The 26,240-nt window shown below is 41.1% G+C and overlaps 1 protein-coding gene across 1 annotated transcript; it reads left to right on the top strand.

The window, feature by feature from the left end:
- The first annotated feature begins 1,467 nt into the window (after window positions 1–1,467).
- Window positions 1,468–26,016, top strand: NRIP3 (nuclear receptor interacting protein 3). Its single transcript, XM_029956830.1, has 7 exons — window positions 1,468–1,704; window positions 18,907–19,068; window positions 19,549–19,631; window positions 21,640–21,779; window positions 22,460–22,512; window positions 22,621–22,715; window positions 23,005–26,016. The coding sequence occupies exons 1-7, from the start codon at window positions 1,531–1,533 to the stop codon at window positions 23,018–23,020; spliced, it is 723 nt and encodes a 240-aa protein (XP_029812690.1). The 5' UTR covers window positions 1,468–1,530; the 3' UTR covers window positions 23,021–26,016.
- Window positions 26,017–26,240: the final 224 nt, after the last annotated feature.

The raw sequence follows: 26,240 nt of genomic DNA on the forward strand, positions 1-26,240 counted from the left end.
AAGAAACTGGAAGAAGGCTCAGTAGGCTAAAGTGCAGATTGGAGAACTAAGTGGGGATAGACCATGCAAGAATGTGGGTCTTAAGAGCAATAGAACATTTTTTTGTGGCACTTTAAACTGAGAGATGAGATTAACACACTTGTAGTTTGAAAAGGTTACTCTGGTAGCAAAGAACAATGGATCAGAAGAAAACCAAAGAACATTCAGGAGAGCAGTTAGGAGGTCTTCCATATTTGCCTGTAAAATGGGGATATACTAGTTAATACTATCTCATAAGCTGTTGCCAGGATTCCATGAAATACTGCATTTTAAGTTTTCATGCCAGTACCTGACACACAGTAAAGGCTCAGTTAAGGTCGTTATTGTTACTTTTGTTGGTTCTCTTCGAAGAGCTGTTCTTTCTGCCTCGTATCTGCTCCTATGAGGCAGGATGGGAGAAGGCAGTGGCGGTGGTTTCTAGCGTGGAAATATGGTTTGTCTTAAGTCACAACGTAGAGGCCAGAAGCCAGATGCCTGAAAGGCCCATTAGAATAGCTTGAGAGTCTCAAAGGCTCACAAAGATCTTCCCCATTGCTCTCGCAACCAAGCTGGAGAGGAGTTAAAGACTCTCCGACGGTAAGTCCTAAAGGTTAGCTGAGAAAAAAATGTGCTTTTCTCCCCGGTGTTCTGTAAAGCATGTGTGGGGCACCGCGCAATCCTGTACAGTCGGGCCAAGGCGGAGGCCATCGCCACTCCTCAGCCATAGGCTGACTCGAACGTTTCCAGCCGGCCCTGCACCCCGGGCTCGCAAGTGCGGATGCGGGTACCAAGACCGAGGGTGCCAGGAGGTGGAGTGGGGGACCGGGGTTGCGTCCCCGCAAAGCCGGCTCCAGCCGGCCCTTAGGGGGTGCCCCCTCCCCAGTCACGTGGCCTGGTGGGTGGGGCCCGACCTGAAGTTGCAGAAATCCTAAACCATCCCAACTCTGAAGCGCGCTGTGGACGCTGGGGCTCCTGGCGGGGGCGCGGAGGTGGGAATTTGCAAAGCTGAGCAGCGGCGCGGACGGAAGGACCTGGGGCATGGCTCAGCTGGCGGTGATTCCAGGGTCCGCGACGGCGTGGCCAGGTGAGCGGGAGTCGGGGACGGCGGCGTTGGGGTGAGAGACGCTGCTCCACCGAGGGGGCCCCCCACACTGTATCCCGGTCTAGGGGATGCGGGGCGCCCATAACGGGAGAGGACAGTTGGGTAAAGCGGCTGTGGTATAGATCCTCCGCACTCGAGTCAGTGCCGCCAGCGTCACCCCTCGTCGCTGGTAGTTCCTTTCAACGAGGTGCCTCGGAGATCCGCAGCGGCCACGGACGCTGGGGAGCCGTGAGCCGGGACGGGGCGCTGCGCTGGCCCCGCCCCCTAGCGCGCGCACTGGCTGCTCCCGGTGACGTCACGCTCGGCTATAAAGTTCTCGCGCGCGCCTCTCGCGGCTCAGGAGGAGCTCGAGGCTGAGGGCTGCGGGAGAGCGGGAGAGACGCGGACTCTGGGCCGCGAGCGCCTCAGCGATGTTTTACTCAGGGCTCCTCAGCGAGGGCGGCCGCAAGGAAACCGACATGCGGGAGGCCGCGTCGCTGCGGCAGCAGCGCCGGATGAAGCAAGCGGTGCAGTTCATTCATAAGGACTCCGCTGACCTGCTGCCCTTGGACGGCCTCAAGAAGCTGGGCTCATCCAAGGACACGGTGAGCCCCCCGCAGCCGCGCCACCTCGGGATGCCCGCACGCGGCGGCCGGTCACCTTCGCGCCGAGCGGTCTCCCGGAGCCCGCCCTTGGCCGCTTTCACTGAGTCAGCCGCGCGGCCGCCGCCCCCGCCCGCCGCTGTCCGCTGTCTCCCTATTGCTGGCCGGGATTCCTCTCCATCCAGCGTCCCTCTGCTTCGCTTTCGGTCGGGATTCCGTCGTAGATTTCTTTTCTAGCTCGCGCTGCCTTCAGCCTTGCCTCTTCTCGCCCGTGCCTCTCTCCTCTCGAGTAGATCTTGCCCTGCCTTCTGGCCCTCTGGGCGCCTTTCCTTCCCGTTATTCTCATCCGCAGTACCGAATTTGGTTGCATATGGGGCTCCAGCCTCGCTTGGCCGGGCTGCACGGCCGGTCCAGTGACCCAGACAGAGGTGACTCCTTCATTCATGGATGTGGGAAGGAGAGGAAGAAGTGGGAAGGGGGTTTCTTGGTAGTCTCCCATACCCACATGATTTTGTTACATCCATTTCCCCCAATGGAAAATCTACTTCTCCGTTTGATTTTGGGCTTATCTACCTTGACCTTCCCCCTGAGGAGGGAGAGAGAAAAAGGGTTGAATGTGAAGGAGATTTCTTGAACCGCAAACATCTCTTCATCATTCTCATCTCTCCTCCTCCTCTATCTCCACCTCCAAAGAGTGGATACGGGGAGCCAGGCTGCTCATCTCGCTGACCCGCTCCCGTGTGGAGCTGGAGCTGGAGCTGGCGCAGGCTTTTTTCTAGCAGGGCTGTTCTTTGCCTTAAGAAGGAGAAATCCAGGACTGGAAGTCTGGGTTCAAAGACCATGCTGTCCTCTCTGGGAGGAGGGTGGATGGTTCAGGATTGCTAGTTTAAAGAACTGTATTTGAGTCTCATCCTTCAGTCACCAGAGTGGTACTGGGCCAAGTAATATGTTTGTGTTTGCAGTTTTATCTGGAGTTTTCTTGTAGTTTACTTGTTTTCTCGAATTTTACAATCACTTTATTATCTGGGCAATAGGTTGTAAAGCATTAATTGTCTTTTAAATGAGGAAGGAGGTCTGTATAATTTTTTCAGTATTTTTTTTGAGATTTTTGGAGTATTTAATTTGGCAGGGAAAGAAAGGTGTCAGCCTGGCTCACTGAAATTGCCATTGCAAGCCCTAGATGACTGTGGAAGGCAGAGCTTCTCTGAATCCACTTCTTTTTTTTTAAACCATGACTAATGACACACAGATACCAATATCAGATTTGCCCTCCCCCATTATGAAAGAGAACAGTTTTAGTTATTTTTGAGCAGGGAATGGCTATCCAGTTATTTTGCTCCAATTTTTTCCAAGGTATTTTTCCTGGAAAAGCCACAAGGTAGTCAACCTAATTGATGCTCACTCAGAATGGTGAGTGACTGAAAGGCATTCGTAGAAAAAAGATAACTCTCTATCTTCCCTGCTTTCACTTTAAAGTAGTCTAGATTCATGTAGCAAACCAGGTCTAAATCTTCTTTCCTTCAGGCCAAAATAATCCTGGTTCCTAAAAACTTCAGGAACAAATAAAGAGGGAAGTATTGAGGAAAAGAAGCAAAATGTGGAATGCTTTTCTTCCCCTTCTGCTGGATATAAGAAATGACTGACATTTGGTTGCCCTGGGCTGTCAGAGTTCCCTAGCCCTGAGGAAAGACCACTCCATCCTTCTGCTTAGCATTCCTTACATTACTTCATCCTGTGTAGGAAGAATTCTGTCTGCTTTTCTGGCTCCAGTCTGTGTCAGTGGAGCCACACAGGAGCTGATAGCATAAAACACGGGCAGTCAGCTGGAAGGAGGAAGCATCCTCAAGAAGCAAGGTATTGCCATGGATATGATGTATAGCAGTTTACTGTGAGACCTTGAATTAGAGCTCACACTTTTTCTAGCCCTCCCTTCCTCCCTCCTCACCATTGCTGTGGACTTGATATCTCTCTCTTACTGTTCTCACACTCTTAATGTGAAAATGATTACACAGAAGAGCTGTAACAGGTCATGGAAACCAAGGCAGATTGAGGTAGGGAAAGGAAAGCTGTAAGTACTGGGGTGAGGTAGCATGATTAAGCTCTCTTGAACTGATGTGCTGCCTCAGGACAACCTAAGAACTAACTTTAGAAGTACCCTATCTCATACACACACACAACGGAAGTACCCTATCTCTTCACCTTATGCTTATGCCTATGTCTGGTAGTATAGACAAGTATTGAGTGAATTTTCTCTCACCAAAGTGAAAATTTGAGCCCAAACTAATTATAGATCTATAGAACAAACCCAACAGAAGAGGAACAAGGAAAAGGAGAGGATGGCAAGAAAGTTTTTGAACCAAAACTAATTGAATAGGTCTGTAGTACAAACCCAATAGAAGAAGAACAAGAAAAAGAGAGAGATGAGGGAAAGGACAAATTAGGTTTTTGTTGTTGTCGATGGTACAGAAATAAAGAGAACAACTTCATTTGAGATTTCTTTAAAAAAAATTTTTTAACCATTATTTAGTTTTAAGAGAGAGACAGTGCACAGTAGGGGAGGGGCAGAGAGAAAAAGGGAGACACAGAATCTGAAGCAGGCTCCAGGCTCTGAGCTGTCAGCACAGAGCCTGACACAGGACTTGAACTCATGGACCATGAGATCATGACTTGAGGTGAAGTCAGACACCCAACTAAATGAGCCACCCAGGTGCCCCAGGACAAGTTCATTTGAATTGACTTGGGTTTGTGTCAGTGAGGAGACTGTGGGTTGTTTTTCTCATGCTAGTGACCAGTGTTAGAATTATACTGCTGTATTTTATGAATTATCTACTTTTTAACATGCTGTTTTTGAAACATTCACTATTTGATACCAGCCTGCCAACTTCATTTTTTTATTTTTTATTTTTGGATTGGCAAAGAGCACCTATAGGCAATCAAATGAGGTCTTGTTCACTCGACCCCAGGGAAGTGCCTTTGTTCTATTCCTGTTTATATGTAGTTGGCTGCTACAAAGCCTATGTGGATATAATCTTATTTCTTATGTCTGGTTATCTTATTTTGTTTGTCATTTCATTTTGTGAGGATTTTTTTTTCTGTATTAGGTTAAGAACCAAAATCAGAGCTATGAAAGAGTAATGTTTTATTTATTATTTTTTTTTAAGTTGATGGAGCGAGAGAAAAAAGTTTCCACTTTTGGAATTTTGCTTCTTATAATTTCTTTTGTCTTAGCTACCAGTTTCATAAGTGTTCTTTTCATTGAGGTAAGGACTTTTTAATTTTTTTTTAATGTTTAATTTTGAGAGAGAGGGAGAGCTAGAGTGTAAGCGTGAGTTGGGGAGGGGCAGAGAAAGAAAGGGAAAGAGAGAATCCCAGCAGGTTCTGTACTGACATTGTGGAGCCCAGGGCAGGGCTCAATCTCATGAGGATGAGATCATGACCTGAGCCAAAATCAAGAGTCAAATGCTTCACCGACTGAGCCACCCAGGTGCCCCAGGACTTTTAATTTTTAAAAACAGTACTGTCAAATACACTGTCTTTCCTATATGATAATATTATTGACCATCTAGTCATATCTTTAGTTTTCCAGCAACAGAAAGAGGGTCCTCTTTTCCTATCTATGATTGAGTCAAATGCTTAAGAAAAACTCACTAGAATTAGGATTGAAGGCTGGAGCAAGGATGGTAGAACACAGCAAAGCCAGCTGACCCTGAAATCACTAGCCCTATACTCTGAGCATCTGATCTATCTGATTGCAGAATGCTACAAGACATCCATCCTGCTACACATTTTGAATTAGAGAACTATGGAGCCTTCGAAGAGGAGCATGAAATACCAATACAACCTGGTGCAAACTGAAGATTTCCAGAGCTATGATTGTATCCAAATTATAGCAAACATTATTTGAGCACTTGCTATGATCAGGACACAGTACCAGGTGCTCAGACCACAAAGAAGATAGCAAAGTTTCTTTCTACAAGAAGCTTATAAATTAGGGGGAAGGATAGAATAGGTTAATTAATTTAAAATAAGGAAATATGTAATATATCAAGTAGCAATAAGTGCTATGGAGAAAATAAACCAGGATAAGGGGAATAGAGAGTACAATGTGGAAACTTGTACTTATATAAGGTGACCAGGGAAGGTCTCTTTGATAAGATTATATTTTAGAAGATATTGAAAGGGGCGCCTGGGTGGCTCAGTCGGTTAAGCCTCCGACTTCGGCTCAGGTCAGAGCCCCGCGTCAGGCTCTGTGCAGACAGCTAGCTCAGGGCCTGGAGCCTGCTTTCGGTTCTGTGTCTCCTTCTCTCTCTGCCCCTCCCCCTCTCATGCTCTGTCTCTCTCTGTATCAAAAATAAATAAAAACATTAAAAAAAAAGAAGATATTGAAGGAAATCAGAGAGTAAAATATCTTGGGAAAGAATCTTTTAGGCAGAAGGAATAGGAAGTACAGGGGCCTGAAGTGTCAGTATGCTTGATGTGACTGAAACACTATAAGAAAGTCATTGTGGTCAGAGCAAAATGAATAAGTGGGAGGGTGATAGGAGATAACATCAGAGAAATAGTGGGAGGTCAAACTACTCAGGGCATTATAGGTCATTGTAGAGATATTTGACTTTTAATCTGATATGGGAAACCAGTAGGAGACTTTGTGCAGAGGGGTGACATGACATGACTTATTTTATAAAAAGATTACTCGGACTACTGTGTAGATTAGGCTGAGGACAGGCAAAAGTAGAAGCAGGGTGACTGATTAGGAGTCTTGTTATATAGTAATCCAGGTGAAAGATGAAGGTGGCTCAGAGCAGTGAGATAGCAGTGAAGGGGACAAGGAAAGATCAGGTTCTACATATATTTTGAAGACAAGTTTAGTTGATAGATTGGATTAGAGATCTGAAAGAAAGAATAGTCAAGAATGACCTTAAGGTTTTTGATCTAGCAGTTGGAAGAATAAAGTTGCTATTTACTGAAATGGGTAAGACTACAGGAAGAGTATATTAGGGATATGGATTAAGAATTAGGAATTTGATTTTTGAATGAGTTAAGTTTGGGTTATCTCTTAGTTAATCAAGTGTAGTTGTTGAGTAGATGGTTCCACGAGAAGACAATAACACCAGCAGGAAGCCTATGATTGTTGCCAAGGTGTTATAGTCAATAAGTACTAGAGGAGTTCAACGAAAGACGTGATTACTCTGGCTCAGTGTGGCGATAGTGATGGAGATCAACATCTGATTACAATTTCATCATTTCATGATGAGTCAACTGACTGTGAGATGTTACAGAGAGTAGGCTGTTGCCAGAGTGTGTGCTATAGAACCTCAGAGTAAGAACTTTACAGTTTATCTGATCCAATCTCTGCTTGTGTGAATCCTTCCTAACAAAAATGCAGCCTGCCATGGGCACCTGAGAAACTGCTCAGACTAATCCACAAAGCAGATAACAATCAGGAATAAGGATCTTCTCTTTGAAATAACATGTCCATGGGCTACACAGAAGGCAATGTGATGGCCTCCCATAAATACATCCCCATTTGTTATTGTTGTTGTTTATTTTACAGAGGGAGAGAGCGAGAGCAGAGGAGAGGGGCAGAGGGAGAGAAAAAGAGAATTTTAAGCAGGCTCCATGCTCAGTGAGACCCATGACCCTGGGATCATGACCTGAGCCAAAATCAAGAGTTGAACGCTCAACCAACTGAGCCACTTAGGCGCCCCATGAGTTTTTGAACAAATATAAACCCAAAGACAACCTTTCTATGTTTCCATGGGGGTAGAATGGGTCACATGTTATATATTCAATGAGTTAACAAAGAAGAGAAGGCACAGATACTAGTGCTGTTTTAGATTTCCAAGGCCTGATAGATATGTATTTTGGGCTTTAAATTAGCGTCAGTCAGGATTCCACAAACCGTAAATGATGACTAAATGGAATGGGATACTCTGGTTTCTCTTCAGATCGTATAAATCTTTCACCTTTTACTAAAATGGAATGGGATAATTTCATGCCCTTTTAGGAAAAAAAAAAGGTGAGTGGTAATCAGTTTCAATTTTAAGCTGAGCATGAGGATTTTAAATACAAATACACACATACACACACACACACACACACACACTTACTAACATTTGAGTGCTTACTGTATACCTGATGTGGTGTTAAATGCTTCATATGGATCATCTCATTTAATTCTCACTAATGCACTACAAAGTACTTACTAACTTGAACTTAATTTTGTCTGACTCCAAGGCATGTATTTTATTATTTATTTCTTTATTATTTTATTTTTTTGGTGAGGTGGCAGGTTTAATAAGCAAAAGGAACTTATATATGAGGTTTATTTTGGGCATCAGTAAGACAAGAAAACCCTTGTACCTGTCCACCAAATCTTAAAAGTTTTTTGGGGAGGCCTTGACTAGGTTCACTTACACATAGCATGAAGGTGTTTGTTCTCAATATACTGCTATCTCAACACTATCTGTGTTCTTGGAGCAGCCTCTGGGAGTGGGAAAGGCAAATGGAATTCACATTCCAAGGACAGGAGTGGGCGTAAGAGCCTTGCATGGTACAGTGCCAGCTCACAGATCAACCAGTGATCACATCTTTTCCATGACCTTCTCTAACATTTTATAATAACAAGAGAATCCCAATTCCTTTCTCCCATCTCTTGTACCATTGCTAGTATTAATTTCACTTCACCTATACATAAGAGTGAATCAGCATCTACGATATAAAAGCATTATGTAAAAGCATATGTAATCAAATATATTGTTGCTATTATAATTTTGAGAAAACTATTTTCTGTTACCTTAATTAAGAATAAAAAAGGAAAGATTTCATTTTAGTTTCACTTATTCTTTTACAGTACTCTTCCTGTCTTTATATAGATCCAAGCTTCTGACCTATAATTCTTCTTTTCTCTGAAAAGCTTTTCTAATATTTCTTGCAAGGCACATCACTGGCAACAAATTCCCTTAATTTTTGGTTTTCTGAGGTAGACTTTATTTCTTTTTCACTTTTGTTTGTTTGTTTTGGGAGAGAGAGAATGAGCAGGTGAGTGAAACTTGGGAGGGGCAGAGAGGGAGAAAGAGAGAGAATTCCATTCAGGCTCTGCACTGTCAGCACAGAGCCTGATGCAGGACTCAAACTCATGAACTGCGAGATCATGACCTCAGCCAAAATCAAGATTCAGATGCTTAACCAACTGAGCCACCCAGGTGCCCCACTTCTTCACTTTTGAAGGATAATTTGGCAAGTACAGATTTTGAGGTTGGTGGGAGTTTTCTCTCAACAGTTTATTAAGTTATTAATTTAATTGAATGTTTAAAAATCCTTTAATGTTTATTTTTGAGAGACAAAGAGATAGACCATGAGCAGGGGAAGTGCAAAGAGAGGGAGATACAGAATCCTAAGCAGCCTCCAGGCTCTGAGCTGTCAGCACAGAGTCCGACGCGGGGCTTGAACTCACAAACTGCGAGTTCATGACCTGAGCTGAAGTTGGACGCTTAACTGACTGAGTCACTCAGGCGCCCCTAATTTTAATTTTCTAAATATAGTTGACACACAGTGTTACATTAGTTTCAGGTGTACAACACAGTGATTCAACTTCTCTATAGGTTATGCTGTTCTCACCGCAAATTTAACAATCATCTATCACTATACAGTGTTATTACAGTATCATTGACTATATTCTCTGTGCTGTGCCTTTTGTTCCCATGACATATTCATTACGTAACTGGAAGCCTGTATCTCCCACTCCCCTTCACCCGTTTTGTTCACCTCTCCCACCTCCTTCCCTCTGGCAACCATTAGTTTGTTCTCTGTATTTTTTAGGTCTAATTCTATAAAGCATATATTTTAAATACTACTCCAAGCAAGAGTTGACAAACTTTTTCTGTAAAGGACCAGACAGTAACTATTTTCAGCTTTTTAGTCCAAACAGTCTCTGTCTTAACTAACTTAACAGTGCTATTGTAGTGCAAAATCATCCATATACAGTAAATGAGTGGGGTTGTGTGTTTCAGTAAACCTTTATTTACAAAAATAGGCATCAGGCTGGATTGGCTTATAGACTATATTTGTTGATCTCTCTTTTTAAGTGGTTCTAGTTGTGGTTCTATTGCTAGGTAGAAACCTTTGGTTTCTCCTCTGGGAATAAAAGCTACAAAGAAGGTAGACTATGTAATTTCAAACCTATATTCTGGTCTGGTCTAGTCTGTGAACCATAAAATTCCATTAGTTTGATTCTGGCTGGGTTCAGTGCAGTGTAGGTAAAGGGATTAAGAAAGTGGCCTTAGAAGTTCTTGCTCAAAACATGATTTTATGGCATTCTGCAGTATAATCTACTCCCTCTCACCTCACTTTTCTTCCCACTCCATAGCCGGATTAGAAGAAGAGATATTTAAGCAGATTGGGTGCCAGATTGAGGAACCTCAGCTATTTCTACCCAGAATACAACACTGCCCACAGAGCGCATTTCCTACAGAAGCCCCTGATAATAGCGAAGGCAGCACATTTAGATGCCTAAACCCTGGTTAGGGTTTAGCAGCCACATTTCAGGAACAGGAGAGAACCAGGGACTGCTTAGGTTAGTAGTTACCTTGTCGAAGTAAGCATGAAACAAGATCCATGTCAGAAGAATGACTGGAGAATTAAGTCCAAAAGGTCACCAGAGTGCCTGGAGCACCTTTCTAATGAATTACTAATGTGTATCTTGAAGGACTTCAGAAAAGTAGAAGACAGTTCTTGGAAAGCCAATTTTTCAATAACATAAAAACAAACCACTTAAGTAAATTTACTAAGCATCAGTCAAAGAGTGGGAAAGTAAGTAGTACAAACTATATAATGTGTAAGAAATGAAGGGATTCTGAAAGAAAGAACTAGATGATGTTAATCAAGAAAGGCTCTTTGAAGACGTAAAGAGTAGATATTTGTTCATTCAGTACTATATCAAGAACTAGGGATATAGCTGTGATCAAGACAGTTAGGGTCCCTGTTCTTGTGGAATTAACAACCTAGTGGAGGAGTGATATAGTAAACAAATAAGCAAAATAATTGTGGATTTATAATTACTATGAAAGAAATAGCAGGATATGTTAATAACTAAAGAGGTGGGGTACCCACTTTAAATAGTATAGTCAGGGGGGACATCTTTGATGAAATGATTTGAGCTGAGACTTGAAAGATGAGAACGAACTAACAGTTTGAAGTCTTAGTGGGAGAACATTTCAGGCAGCAGGAATAGCAGGTGCAAAGGCATTGGAATGGGAAAGAGTTTTTGAACAAGTAAGTGTGGATCAATACAAGGAGTGTGGCATGTATATGGTATGGAGATAGAGGTTGGAGCAATGGATAAGAACGAGATGATGGAGAACCACATAGACCATGGTTAGAAGTTTACATTTTGTGCAAAGAACAATAGGAAGCCATAGAAGGGTTTAGAGTAAGGGAACGTATTATCCAACTTATATTTTTAAAAGCTCACCCTGGTTACTATGTAGAGAATGATTTGGAAAAGGATGAAAGAAGAGGCAGAAGACAAATTAGGAGTTTTTTTTGCAGTTCAGATAAGAAGTGATGAACCAACATATGGAAGCAACCTAGGTGTCCATCTATGGATGAGTAGACAAAGATAATGTAGTAAACATATAGAATTTAGCCATAAAAAGTATTAAATCTTAGCATTTGTGATAACATGAATGACTGTGAGGGTCATGCATGCTAAGTGAAATCATTCAGAGCAATACAAATACCATATGATCTCACTTATATGTGGAATCTAAAAAACAAAACAAACAAACCAAATAACCAAGGTAATAGATAAAGAGAATAGATTAGTGCTTCCTGGAGGGTAGGAGAGAGAAATGGATGAAAGTAGTCAAATGGTACAGACTTCCAGCTATAAAAAAATAAATCCTGGGGATATCGTGTACAACATGACAACTATGGTTAATACTAGTGTACTGCATATTTGAAAGTTGCTGAGAGGGTAGATCTTAAAAGTCCTCATTATAAGAAGAAAAATAAAAAAAATTTATAACTATGTATGGTGATGGGTATTAACTGACTTATTGTGGTGATCATTTTTCAGTATGTGTCATATACATGCAGAATCATGTCATATACCTGTAACTAATACAATGCATATATAATGTAAGTATACCTCAATTTTTAAAAATTGCATTATTTAAAATAAAACTTAGAGGATGAGGTTACATTGCATTTTTAGGTCTTCAAATAAACTTTGAAGGTTTTCTGCAAGTATAAAAGAAAGAAATGATGGTGGCTTGGATTAGATTGGATGTGATACAGATGGGGAGAAGTAGATCAATTCCAGATATGTTTTCAAGGAAGCAACAACAGTACTTTGGGATGGAAGTTTAGGGAGAGGAAAGAATCAAGAATGGATGGGTATATGGTGATGCCATTTTACCAAGTTGGTAGAAAGGGAGTGATCCAGAATAGTAAAACTGAACAGGACTTTGGAGCTCAAACAAGTGTATTTTATCACTGATGAAGAAAGTGAGGCTTGAACAAAGTAATGTCGAGCAAGGTTAGTGTTTTGCCGAAGATAATATGTGACAACAGGTCATTTTGCTGAAAGTAGAAAGTCTTCCTGGAGGAATAAAGATAAGTTTGGGAAGGAGAATGAATGGTGGTAGAAGATCTTAAATGTTAAATTGAAGATTTTGTGTTCATATAGCTGGCCAGAAAACCACTGTAAGGTAAGGAGACCATGAAACTAGTCTTTCAGGAGATTTCTTGGATTTAGCAATAACAGTAGAAATGGAGAGAGAAATATAAAATGTTAGAGAGGCAGACTTTCACTCACCAAGATAGAGAATACGGGAGAAAGTGCAGGTTTTGTGGGAAAGATTGGTGGGACAAGTTAAGTTTAAAAGCGCCTGTGGAATGTCTCAGTAGAAAGTTAAAAGTGGCAGTTGAATCTATGCGTCTAAAACTCAAAAGAGAGGTCTGGGCATGAGACAGTGTCATCATCATTAAGGTAGTAATTTATGATACTAGCAATGAAAGTAGATAAGGTGGCCCTGAAAGAATATGTAGAGTGAGGAAAAGACCAAAGATAGAATAATGATTTAAGACATGAGCAGAGGCAAGGGAACCAGTAAAAGAGACAGATGGCCAAATAGGCAGAAAGGTGGTTTTAGAAGCCAGTGGAGGAATGTGTCAAGAAAAATGGAATGCTGAATTTTGTTGCAGCATTGTTTCTAATGGCAGACATGTGGAAACAATCTCAATTGCCCATCTGCCCATTAGTAATTAAATGTTAAACTAAGATATGTTTGAACCACAAACTCAAATGTCTGCAGAAGATATGCTGTTTTAAAATGCAGAAAATAGGGCAGATGTAAAAGAACAGGTACCAAGGTGGTTACCTGCCTAAGTTACATTGTTGGTGTGTGTGCACACACACACACACACATACACTTTGGTCTTTGCATGATTTGGCTGATAATGTTAGATGGCTAAATTATCTCCTATTCTCAGTCCTTTTCTACCTGCATGACTCCTCTATAGAGATTAGAAAAGCTGAATTCTCTCCCAACTCCCCTCGCAGTTAAGACTGACCACGTGAATTTTGACTGAGAAGATACAGGGAAAATACTGAGAGAACTGGGAAAACTTTTGTTATCCTGATAAAAGGGATAGAGGGCACGTTGTCCCTTCCTCCTTCCTCATTCCTTGAGGAATGTTCATATGACCATGAGGGGATATCCAAGAGTACAGAGACAGTAGCCCTGAAATTGTTAAACTGCTGAATTATTTCCAGCATCTGCCTACTTCCAGACTTCTTGTTATATGACAAAAAATACACTTCCATTTAAGCCACTGTAATTTTGCTTTTCTTGTGGCTGAATACTTTCCCAGTATATGGGGTATACTTTTTCATGTAATGTTTGTTTTAATTTATTTAAAAATTTAGACTATTCCTTGTGTTAGGGATCTCTATCTAGGTAAATGATGATATTACTATTCCTTGATTTACTGATTTTACCATTATGTATTGATTTTCTACTATAAACGTAAAGGTTTAATTTCCTTATACGTCTTTATCATGTTCTCTCTCCTAATATAATAATATTCTGTTAAATAACTGTTTTGGGTCCAATCAGCATTTACTGTGTAGGAAATGGGAAACTAGGACTGTTCATATTATTCAGAGCTGGGTCAAATAATGAATGGTGCTGTATTTCCTTTCTCCTACAAATATCTACTTTTCTTAAAACTAATAGTTGTCTAGTTATTTCATCTTTTATTTACAATTAAAATCTCCTCCAAGTACCTTAAAACTGTAGGTGATCTAGCAGGTCATCTCTTTTTTCTTGGAGACATCCTTCCTGGAGCACTCCATCCTCTAATTTCATTTTGGACTGGTTGCTTTCAAGGCGTGTTATATTTCCTATATCCGAGACTTTTCCTTCAGCACCATTTTCAGAATATCCTTTGCCTCTCTTCTCTATTGGATCCTTTATTCTTGAACCATATGATTTTTGTTGTTGTTCATTGGTTTCCCCCATTTTGGTGAAGCATATCCTTCAGTAGCTTCTTGAAGATTCATGGGAAATATCTTTCCTGAGTCTTGATTGATAGTTTGGCTAGGTTAGAAAACTATGTATTGTCAAATTTTTAAAAAGTATTATTCCAGGGGCACCTGGGTGGGTCAGTCGGTTGAGCATCTGGCTTTGGCTCAGGTCATTATATCACGGTCCATGGGTTCGAGCCCCACGTCAGGCCCTGTGCTACAGCTAGCTCATAAGCCTGGAACCTGTCTTCAGATTCTGTGTCTCCCTTTCTCTCTGACCCTCCCCTGCTCATGCTGTCTCTCTCTCTCCTCTCTCTCTCTCTCTCTCTCTCTCTCTCTCTCTCTCTCAAAAATAAAAAATAAAAATAAAAAATAAAAATAAAAAATAAAAAATAAAATTTTTTTAAATTATTATTCCATTGTCTTTTATCTTCTGTTGTTACCATTGAGTTGTCCTGTGCCATTTTGGTTCCTAATCTTTTGTATTTGGATCATCTCTTTCTCTTTAGAAGATTTTGCAACCTGTGTCATCCATAATATTCCAAATATTCATATTGATGTGAATTTTTGTTGTGGGCCTTTCTACTCTTATTATATGAGGCTTGATGTGGGTTTTTTCAATCTTTAAATTCATATCCTTCAGCTCTGGCTTAGTATGGCACTCCATCCTCACCCTTAGCTATTCTAGAAATCTGACAGTACATAATTTCTAAGCCTAGACAAACTATTAGCCAGACAGAGCCTTTTGATTTATTATTTCAAGAAGAATAAACTTTTGGTGTACTTCCCATTTGTCTGTGTCAAGTGGGAGTTTTATGAAGGCTTTATACTAATCTATTTCCAACCCTCTACCTATGGAGGTTCTAATACTTCTAACTCCTCAGCCTTTCCAGAGTTTGAGTTTGAGTAGGAAAACGGCTTTTACAGCTAGACCCCAAAATATATAATAGCTCAAACATAATGTTTATTTTTTCTTAGGTAACAATACTAGTAGACAGGTCAGCAAGACAGTCCTTTTCCATATAGACATTTAGGAACCTACACTGACAGTGGCTCTTCTGTCTTTAACATGGGACCTCTAAGGGGTTCCTGGGTGGCTTAGTCAGTTGAGCATCTGACTTTGGCTCAGGTCATGATCTCACTCATGTTTTCAAGCCCCTCATCAGGCTCTGTGCTGACAGCTCAGAGCCTGGAGACTGCTTCAGATTCTGTGTCTCTCTCTCTCTCTCTCTCTCTGCCCCTCCCCTACTCATGCTCTGTTTGTCTCTCTCTCTCTCTAAATAAACACTTAAAAATTTTTTTAAAAAACATGTGACCTCTAGGAAGGTTATCTTAAGGATCATTTCCATTCCAGCCAGTCAGAAGAGAAAAGGAATGGAGGAATGTGCACAGGACATTTTTATGGATCAGGTCTAAAGTGGTACATGTCACTTCACACATTCTGTCTGCTAGAACTCAGTCATATGGCCATGCCTAATTACAAGGAAAGCTGGGAAACATAACCTAGGTATCTGCACGGAAAAAAATAGGAGAACAAGGATTTTGATGAACAACTGGCAATCTTTGTCACTCTAGCATTGTATGGAGTAGAATGATGTGAAGCTTTCTTTAGTCTAGGTCAGTTACCACTTTTTCTGTTTGCTTCTCAGATTCCACAATTTTGTCTCTTCTTTCTTGTTATTGTTTCCTGTATATTGTTCTTTTTATTCTTATAGGTTTAGGCATTTCTTATTCCTTTACTATGATTTTAGTGCAATTTTGGTTAGGAACACAGGTAAATGTGCAGTTGCACTGTCATTTAAAACATGTAGGCATAGTAAAATGACCACAGAAAAATATTTCTGAGGTTCATGTGGGTTTGTTGGCTGTGAATTTTCAACTCCTAAACTATATTATGAATACTTTTAGTTATATAATTGAACAAAAAATTATATGCATGACATAGAAAAAATTTTTTAAGTATTAAAAGTAGAAAATTTTAGAACAGTGTTATAATATAATCCTATTTTTGTATGTGTTTGTATCTGTACTAAAATGTTTGAAAGTATATACTTCTAAATTTAATAGTGGTTATTTGTAGAATGGGACTGAAAAAAGATTGAGTTGAGAGACTTTCTCATTTGATTTTATATATTTCTGTGATTTGAATTTTTTCACTGAACATGTATTATATTTGACCCTCTTTTTGGTTGCTAAAGAAAATAACACATAAAGAAAATGTCATCAGGTTCAAATGCCCTAAAGAAGTCAAGGAAAAACAAAGGCTGAAAAATATCTACCAGATTTGGAAATTAGGAGATTTTTATTGGTGTTGTGGGAAAAAATAATCTCAGTGAAGAAAATATAGGATATCAGGAAGTAGACATAGTGATTTGGGGCTTATTTAAAAATAGGCTATTCAATGGGGCACCTGGGTGGCTCAGTCGGTTAAGCATCCACATCTTCATTTCAGCTTAACTTACAATCTCATGGTTTGTGGGATTGAGCCCTGGCTTGGGCTCCATGCTGACGGTGCAGAATCTGCTTGGGATTCTCTCTCTCCCTCTCTCTCTTTTTCTCTCTCTCAAAATAAATAAGTAAACTTAAAAAAATAAAAATAGATCATTCAAGACAAGGGTGTGATTAGAGGAGTATGTTGAGTTGAGGTGGCAGGGTCTGAGGTTATGTGGAGCTTCTCTCCAATATATGAGAACTTTGAGTATGTTTTATAACCAGTGGAAGAAGGAGTCCATATAGAGGGAGGAAAATTCAGAAAACAGATGACTTCAAGGAAAATAATTTCAGAATTTTCCTCATCTGTCCAGCGATGATTACACTCCTTTGTGAGATTAGGAGTAGCAAGGTAAAGCTGTGTTCAGCAAGACTGGTGTAGAAGGAAAGCCCCAAACTTTCAGTGATCAGGGCTTTTGTTAAATGGCCTTTGAAGTCCCTTCCAGTCTTCAGTTCTACAAATGCAGTTTATCTGAGTTGGCTCTATTGAGCATGGACTTGACAGAAGCCAACACCCTACCCTGCTTTAATATGACTTGAACTAGGAATCCAGGCCTATTGGTGAGAGATGAGAATAATGAATTTCTGTTTCTTTTAGGGAGCAAGCATTCTCCAGTGTCACATCAGGAAATCTGACAGAGTTAGCACTTCCTTTAGCTCCTTATCAAGTTAAGAAGCTCTCATTTTCTTTTTAAGTGCCTCTCTCTCTCTCCTTTTCCCAAGAATACTAATTTAGAATCTGCTTTGCCAAGAATCTGTGTATTTTGGGAATCCATTTCTTCACCCCACCAGGGTTACAGTGAGTCATGGCTCTGACTCCATTCTTCCTCAGAAATTGTAAGATGGTAGATAATTAAGACCTTACCCAGTCTTATCCCCTTTCCTGGGAAAATTCTAGGCTCTAGGCTTCTAAAGAAGAGTGATCCTCTTCCCCCTAAAATTGGAGAAGCACCTGGTATGTTTTATATAGAAACTTGGAGTTAGACTTTTTGAGAGATTTTAAATATTGTAAACTGAGAAGATGCTTGTGTAGAAATTACTCAGGTCAAATGAGTTCTTATCAAGAAGAAACCTATATTTTCTAGAGGTTACTTTGGGTAGAAAGAGCAGAGCATGGATATGGTTGCCCTATGAATTCTCCAAACAGAAGTTCTGTCAAAGAGCAGACTTGAATTCACATTCCTCATTCTGCCTCCTAATATTACATATCCTGGCATAGATATAAGGTCTTATTAAGTCTCCTGTTTCTTGGTCAGTCTCTGCCCCTTTTATACTCCCACTTTTTGGTCTTTTGGGGAGAGAGAGAGTAGAAAACTAGCAACTGAAAAGACTTGCCTTATGCTTCTTGAGGTCCAGAGGATGTCAGTAAGGATTAGTCATATGGGTTCTGCCAGGTTTCAAAGTATGTCTTCTGAGAGGGTTGCTCAGCAGGTATGGATTCCTCTCTTCCCACCCCAAGCACCCCATGAGTTGCCTAGCCCACAAGACAATCAGGTCACAAAGGTATATGAAGACTGTGTCCAAAAGATGAGGCTGTAAGGGAGTGAGACTTGAAATAGAAGTGGGCAGGCATGCCTGGGTGGCTCAGTCAGTTGAGCATCCGACTTCAGCTCAGGTCATGATCTCATATTCGTTTTTCAAGCCCCACGTCGTGCTCTGTGCTGACAGCTTAGAGCCTGGAGCCTGCTTCAGATTCTATCAACCAATTAGCTGGCCCCTTCCCCACTCAAAAATAAATAAACATTAAAAAAAAAAAAAAGAAATAGAAGTGGGCAGAGCTTCTGACAACCAGTACTGGTTAGGTTTCTTTGGCCTGTGAGAACGAGCTGCCTCATAGACTAAGGGCACTTTAGCCCTTGTAAGGGGAGGGAAGGCAGCAGGCTTTCCAAATCACAAGACTCCCTCAGTTATCTTTAGCCATAGAATATTCACTGGCCCTATCCGCATTTTTCAGTGTCCCGCCTTGCTCTTTAATTAATTCAGGGTGGCCTATTTGCAAATTGATTTGTAGTACCTGCTCTGATGATACCAGTAAAATCTCTACTTGAAGGAGGAATAAATAAGAAGCAAAGGTAGAACTCAGTTATGTGAGATTCCTTCATTATTTCTGTGGGACCTGGGGGACAGTGGGAAAGGGGGGAAATGACCTGTAACTAAGAAGCCTCTGCTTTCTATTCCTCAAGCAACCTCATAACATTCTGCAGAGGCGCCTCATGGAAACCAACCTGTCTAAACTTCGAAGCGGCCGTGTGCCTTGGGCCTCCAAGACCAACAAACTGAATCAGTCTAAGTCTGAGGGACTAAAGAAGTCTGACGATGATGACATGATTTTGGTTTCTTGCCAGGTAATATTCTGAGAATAGTTTTTCCGGGGTTTTCTGAAATAGGATTTGGGCCCATTGTGATTCCCATAGTGGGGCCCTCTCCTTCAAACTGTATAGAGTGTGGGTCTTACCATGGAATTCATAAGTGAGTTTTATAGGAAGTATATGCAATATTTTTATGCATGTACATCTTTATGAGAAAGAGGACCAAAGCTTTCATCATATTTGCAAAAGAGTGTGTAAAACACACACACACAATTAAAATTAAGAGCTAATTATTGTATAGAATTATAAACACATAAAGTTCTTTGGGATCCTCTGTCAACTCTAGATTCAGCAGGAAAAAACTCCTCAAAGGAGACTCAGTAGTGGTTAAAGATGAGACATTACCAACCCATAATTGTGAGATGCTCTCCAGCCCTGCCTGTCATATGACATCTGCTTGCTCCCTTCCCTTTTGCTTCTTTGGCTCCTGCTGAACAGTATGTTTCCTTTCCACAGTGTGCTGGAAAGGATGTGAAAGCCTTGGTTGACACAGGCTCTCAATATAATCTCATCTCTTCAGCCTGTGTGGATAGACTGGGGTAAGTATCCACTGGTACAGGGTGGGAATCAGATGCTAATGCATTCTTTGCCTGCATCTATTTTGAGGTTAGAGATGGTGAAGGTCTCTACCAGGGCTCCAAGAGAAATGTGCAGAGTTCAACTAATTAGCTGGAATTAGTCCTTAGGAGAGGGGGCATGGTAGGTTCTCAGGCACCTGGGAGAAATCAGTGACCCAGGAAAGCCTCAGGTTTTCCATTAACTCTCACCTATTAATTTCTGATCAAAGACTTTGAGGCTCTAGAATGAGAGAGTGTGAGATCCTTAGCTTATTGTTTGCCATACCCTGATTCTGATATGTGCCCTGCTGTGACAACAGTTTAGAAGGAGCTCTCCTGTTGGTATATCCCAGATGAGTAAAATCAGGGATGCAGTTTGTCTTCTGGAAGCCACACTGCCAGTCCTGAGAAGACAGAACTTAGAATAGGACAGCTATTGCTGCTGGGCCTGAATCATCATAGGTATGATTAGCTAATAGTTTCTTAATGCCTTTCCTCTCTGTAAAGAACATATAAAAGCAAAACTTACTGCTTATTTAGCTGGGGATTGGGTGTGAGGCAGACACTTCATATATTGAATGTCTTTGGTTCCTCAACAGCTACAATTGGGTTCTTCCTCTTTTAGTCAGAGAAAGCCATTTTGTATCTTTCCTCCTTTTCAGTCAATGGGTACTTTTACTTCTTTTCTTCTTCCTTCTCTTCCTTGGTAAGTAGAAGTTGGGCCCTAAGGTGTAGCCCAGAATTGGAAGAATCAACCCAATGTCCTGTCCTTTTCCACTTTTCTAGTCCTCAGTATAACAAATCATTTCCCAGCTGAAATACCTGTATTGAAACAATCACTAGTGTAGATATGAGAGTCCATTCTAAGCTACTTTCAAGATGTTCATATTCTTAGATGGGACTTGAACAAGGCTTGGTTTGTATAATTAGTGATCTCTGCCACCTGATCTGTTCCTTCTTGTTTCTACCCTGTCCTCACCCCTCACTACCACTGTGACTCTTTGAAGCTGGCTCTATGGATTTTGTACACTTATATTTAGACTGGTAGGAGGAGCCCAGGACATAAGTGCTCCTGTGGGAAGAATCCTGAGCTTTTTTATGTGGTGAAGAGGTGAAATATAGTGCAACATGATGGTTCTAGAAAGACGAATAATGTCCTGATGCATAATTAGGCAGCAGTCTGCCATGGTTCCAGAGGAATTAATAACCATCTGTAAAACTGCAGTTATTTTTCTTTTGGATGAGCTGTAACACCAAGAGAGAGGAAATGGAGTAATACAGAAGTATTGGCACAGAAAGTCCATAATTAAGTTTTTATCCACCAACCCATAATAGCTTGGGTGCTAGCTGTTCCAACCAGCTTATATAACTGTGTGACCTGGGTGCTGTTCCTTTCCTTCCTCCCCTGCAGAAATAAGTTAAATTAATTAGGGATGTATCCATGATATTCCTTGATGATATCAATATCAGTGTACTTACCAAATAAGTACCAGTGTCCACTAACCTTATAGCCTAAGACTGATGAATATAAACTGAAATAAAAAAGGTAAAGAGAAAATTAGACATTGAACAAAAGCATCTTCTAAAATTAGGAAAAACCCCTGCCCTCTCTGAGATCTTTTACCCACAGCTGGGTAAAAGGACATGTTAACTAAGCTGCCTTGCATATAAATGGGGATGTTAGGATGCAGAAGAGGATTTTCTGAGTGTATCAACTTTCTTTTTTATCAATGCAGATAGTGACATAGCTTTTTGAGAACAGGAGCTAAGTCTTTTGGTTTTTATATCCCCTGGCATAGGTAGGACAAAGTTCTGAAACAAGAAACAAGAAGTATAGACTAGCTAGCACTTTCTTTCTTTCTTTCTTTTTTTTTTTTAATTAATCTCAGGAAACCCTAGAAAATTTCACCTGGGGTGCGAAAGTAGACATTGCCAGATTCTATCAGAAACCACTGCCAAGGGGATTCTGATAGCTCCCTTTCTGATGCAGACTCAAGGATCATGTCAGATCTCACAAGCATGAAGGAGAGAAGCTTTCTCTACCCCGGCATCTGAAAGTAGTGGGCCAGATTGAGCACCTGGTAATCACACTGGGCTCTCTCCGTCTGGACTGTCCAGCAGCTGTGGTTGGTGAGTAGAATTTAGAGCAGGACCTGTGGACCCCTATTCAAACCCTTTCCCTTCCACCAAACCCTTGTGAGGTCTCCTGCCTGTAAATACTGACTTACTTAAAATCCCAGGTTTCCAATTTTTCTATACTATAGACTTGTCCCAATTTTTACTTTCCAAAGTACCAGATGGGCTCTGAGCTACATTCAAGACATGTTGAGAATCACTAAGAAAAAGGAGTGTGTAATTCAGGATTAAAAAAAACCGAAGTGTAAGAAAACAGACATTTTTGTGTGCCAGTGAAGATGGTTCCTGAAAGCTTCCCCTGAGCTAGTTGGAGGTAGAAGGCAAGACCCTCTTACTCCTTTGCTGTAAATCTCTTGGTAACTCCCCACCACCCCCTGTACTTTCCCTTATTACTTTACTCTAGACTATTGTAAATTTCTGAGTTTTGTCTAAAGGCCTTTGTCATTTAGAATTTTGAAGACCTAGGTTTGAATCTTGGCTCTATAATCTTTTAACTGTAATGATCTGGGAAAATTAATTAATATAATAGATGTTCAACATATGTTTATTAGATGAATGGATGGATGGATGGATGGATGGATGGATGGATGGAAGGAAGATTAGATTGAGCCCAATAGTGATAAAGCTGACTTGTAAATCAGAATGGCAATAGTTGAATCTTCCTTTTTTCTTAGAAGACAACGAGAAAAACTTGTCCCTTGGTCTCCAGACTCTCCGATCCCTTAAGGTAGGATTGATTTTATTTTCCCTTTGATACTTACTCTCTGAGGTGGGATTGCTTTTGCACTGACAGTGGGATCGTTGATGATGACCAGTGATTCTCCTTTGTTTTTAGTGCATAATAAATTTGGATAAGCACCGACTGATCATGGGGAAGACAGACAAGGAAGAGATCCCTTTTGTGGAGACCATTTCTTTGAGTGAAGACAAGTAAGTGCCCAAATGAGTCAGGTCAGGTAAAATCCACTTGTCATTAACTGGAGGGTTCTCATACAGGGTACTGTGTTGTGTCCTGCCTTTGTCCTTCAGTCTTACCATAAGTACACTTACCCTGAACCCTAGAGTTCACCATCCCACAAAACTCTCTCGCCCATATTCTGGAATGAGTAGTGACGATACTGGTGGGGAAAATAAGTAGCTTGTAAACTAAAATTGTACTTGCCTTCAACCTAACGTCTTTGAATTTGGTATCATTTCTTCTATTTCTTTCTCATTTCAGCACTTCAGAAGCATAACTACAGAATGCAGCATGTCTGCACGTATGCATACATACCAGGTTGACTGAGAAAACTGGGTTTGAACCAAATGCAGTAGCAACTTGCTGTGGACCAAGTCCTTCCTTCCCTCTCATAGAAGTTCCAGGGGCTCCTTCCCACCCAGACCTCTCTAGACATTAGTCTGTGCTTTGAGATCTTATCTGGTTATAGCCATTGTTTTTTACTCCTCTGATAACTTAATTTATAGACCTTTTGACACTGCCAGGCCTATTTCTCTATAGATACACTTGTGGCCTATTTCTCTGCTTCTTCCAGGAATTTGCTTTTAATAGTCAAGCATAGGGGCTGCCAGGCTCTATTTCTCTATAGATACACTTGCTTCTTTTCCTATAGCTAAAATGTATAATAAACAGGAACCTGACCTTTACCTCTGTTCAGCTGTTTCAAAGAGGTGCAGGATGCCTAGGTCTCAGAATTAGAATTTCTTCTAATTCATTCATTGATTTTTCAAGTATAAATTTATCTGAAAGAGCCCGGAGAGATCATCTAGTCCAACCCTTTCATTTAAAGGTCTGGAGAGGCAAGTGAATTATCCAAGCTCTTATACTAAGTCACTGGCACAGGAACCTAGAAACAGACTTGACAAGCCAAGATTTTGTTTGTTCTTCCATGCTGCTACTTTTGTATTCAGGCCTTGAAGAGGTGAGATTTTGTAAAAAGGCAGAGTAGGAGAAGAATCTCCTTTGGGGATGGATGCCAGGAGGATCTAAATAGCCCACCCTCCTGTGTGGTAAGTCTACTTAAAGTCTCTGCCCCAAATTATCATATGTTGCACCTTATTTTGGTCCTTAAAAGCTGAGGGTACAAAGATGAATGAGATGGTCTCTTACTGTGAACTCCTTAGAGGGGAGAAGGGGGAAAGGAACCACAGACAGAAGAACATTAATCACTTTCTCAGATGGAATTGAAGTCTATGGTAAACAATCTAGGGATCATTATTAGACATTGATAGCCCCAAGATCCACTCATTATTTCTGCCCAGTCTGTTATTTGTTTGCTATGGACCCAAGTAGCTGGGATTGGGAATAGGGAAAGGAGATGGGAAAAACCCGAAGAGGTCCAGAATAGAAGGAAGTACTGTGTAGAATCAGTTGGTGGAAATTCCTACCTATGGAAACCTTTCTGGGGTGGAGGTCAGGAATGAAACTTCCAGGCAGGGAACTGAGGGTTGGGAAGCTCTTCAGCTTTGCTCTATTTCAAGGAAAGAGGCAGGACAGGAGCTGGCATTGTTAAGGACAATTTTTTCTGACTGCCTAATGTCCTCTGACTCTTCTCAAAACATTGGTGATCGCAGGGGTGTCTTGAAGCTTTTTTGTTGGGTTGTCTTCTTAGGCACACAGATACCAGTAATGGAATCTCCCTTTCAATTTGGTCATCGAAGTATTTGGCGAAGTCAGAAAAATGCTCAGCTGCAAGTATCTTTTTAAGAGATTCCCAACTTTACCCTTGCTTCATAGAAGTAGTTTCCAGAGCATTTAATGGCTCCCACGTTGAACTTTGCCAGGTCTACCAATAATCTCATCTAGTGTTCAGCTACTGCCTCTACCAAACAACTTTTTGGAACTGTGAATATTTTTAGGCTTACAGAAGTTCCCTAAAGACTAGGAACTTGGTGACTCCTACTTGAACAGCTAGACAGCCATAGTACCACCTAAGTCACCCCAAAGCTCCCCTTCTTATCAGCCTTTGTAAGAGGAAACAAGATGGAAAATTAAGCACAGCCACAGCAGAGGAAGCCATGCCTGATTCCAGGTTGTCAGCCTTCAGTGCTTCCTCAAAATTTACCGCAGTTTTTCCTGGGGTGAGGGGGCCTGTGCCTTTCCACTGAGGCCTCTCCACCTTCCTGCCCTACTTATCATAGCATCACTTTGGCCTGCTCCTTACCCTAAGGCTGAGTTGAAATACTTCATTTCTTCCTTCCCGGATTGAAAATTCCACTCCAAGCCTTGACTCTTGGCCACAAGAGAGGCATATTGGAAGTTTCTTGGCCTGGTTTATCCTTATTTGGATTCCTGGTGGACCAAGTGAGGCCAGGAATTCTTAGGTGCTAGAAAGATGTGACTGATTCTGACCCTTGAGTTCAGGATTATATGGTGTCAGAGAGATGATCATTTGCCTTTAGTGATCTTTCTGGCCTCTGAGAATTAATGATTGTCCAATTTTGGAATAGAAACAATTCGGGTGATCTGAGCTTAGGGTATCATAATCTCATTCAGTGCAATCAGATCATTTGAATTCACTAGCCAAATAATTGTGCTGTAAATCTCGGGCTTAAAAGAGGTACCTAAAACTGTCTAAGGACAATTATGGGAAGTCTTGAGCTTCGTTAATATTTAAATGCTGCCAAGTTTATTATTCTGATACTCCATATCTCTTTGGTATTCATGAGGGAGCACCTGATCTACTTTTTGGGGGCTGGCAAGGTAGAAAGGTAAAGTTAGTTCTTCCCAGAATCCTAAAAAACTCTCTCTGGCACCTCTGATTTAGCATGTGAGAAGAAAGTATCTACCCAGGTCAGAGTTCTCAAGACAGGCAGTAGCAGACATTAATTTAGAATTAGTACCTCTATCATTCCTTATTAGATGTCCATCTCAAGTACAGGAAGTTTGGAAAATATTGTTTTTGTTATTTGGTATATCTATGCCTGAGTTATTTGAGGAACAAATGTTTTCTGACTTTTCTATTTCCTTGCCCTGCACAGACCCCATCTGGTAAGATTTTCTGTTCTTTAGCTCCAAGTGTCTGTAGAATGGATTGCTAATTGTGTCAGCTGCCCTGACTCTTGTGTAATAGAAGCATCCTTCCAGGCTGGAGACATGGAGGAGATGAACTGGATTCTTCCCTCCTTATGTTGCCAAGCCTCCACATTGGCACTTTTACCTGCTCAGTGTTTCTGGCTGTGTTGGGTTTATTTGTAAGATTGATGTAACAATAAAGTAAAATCTTCCCCTCTGTGTGCTTGTCTGACAAAGTCTCTGTGTCAGGGCCCCTGGAAGGTGAGGGAGCCGAGGCACAGCCTGATTGCATCAGTGTTTCTTTCATAGGTTTTTCTGAACACAAGGCTTGGAGGTCCTCATTTTTCCTTGCTACTGGTCCTTTAGCCATCTCTTACTGACTGTATGTCCTTGGGAAAATTAGTGAACCTCTCTGAGGTTGGTTTTATAATTTTTAAAACAGA

The sequence above is a fragment of the Suricata suricatta genome, chromosome 11, assembly GCF_006229205.1.
Source record: "Suricata suricatta isolate VVHF042 chromosome 11, meerkat_22Aug2017_6uvM2_HiC, whole genome shotgun sequence".
NCBI lineage: Eukaryota > Metazoa > Chordata > Mammalia > Carnivora > Herpestidae > Suricata > Suricata suricatta.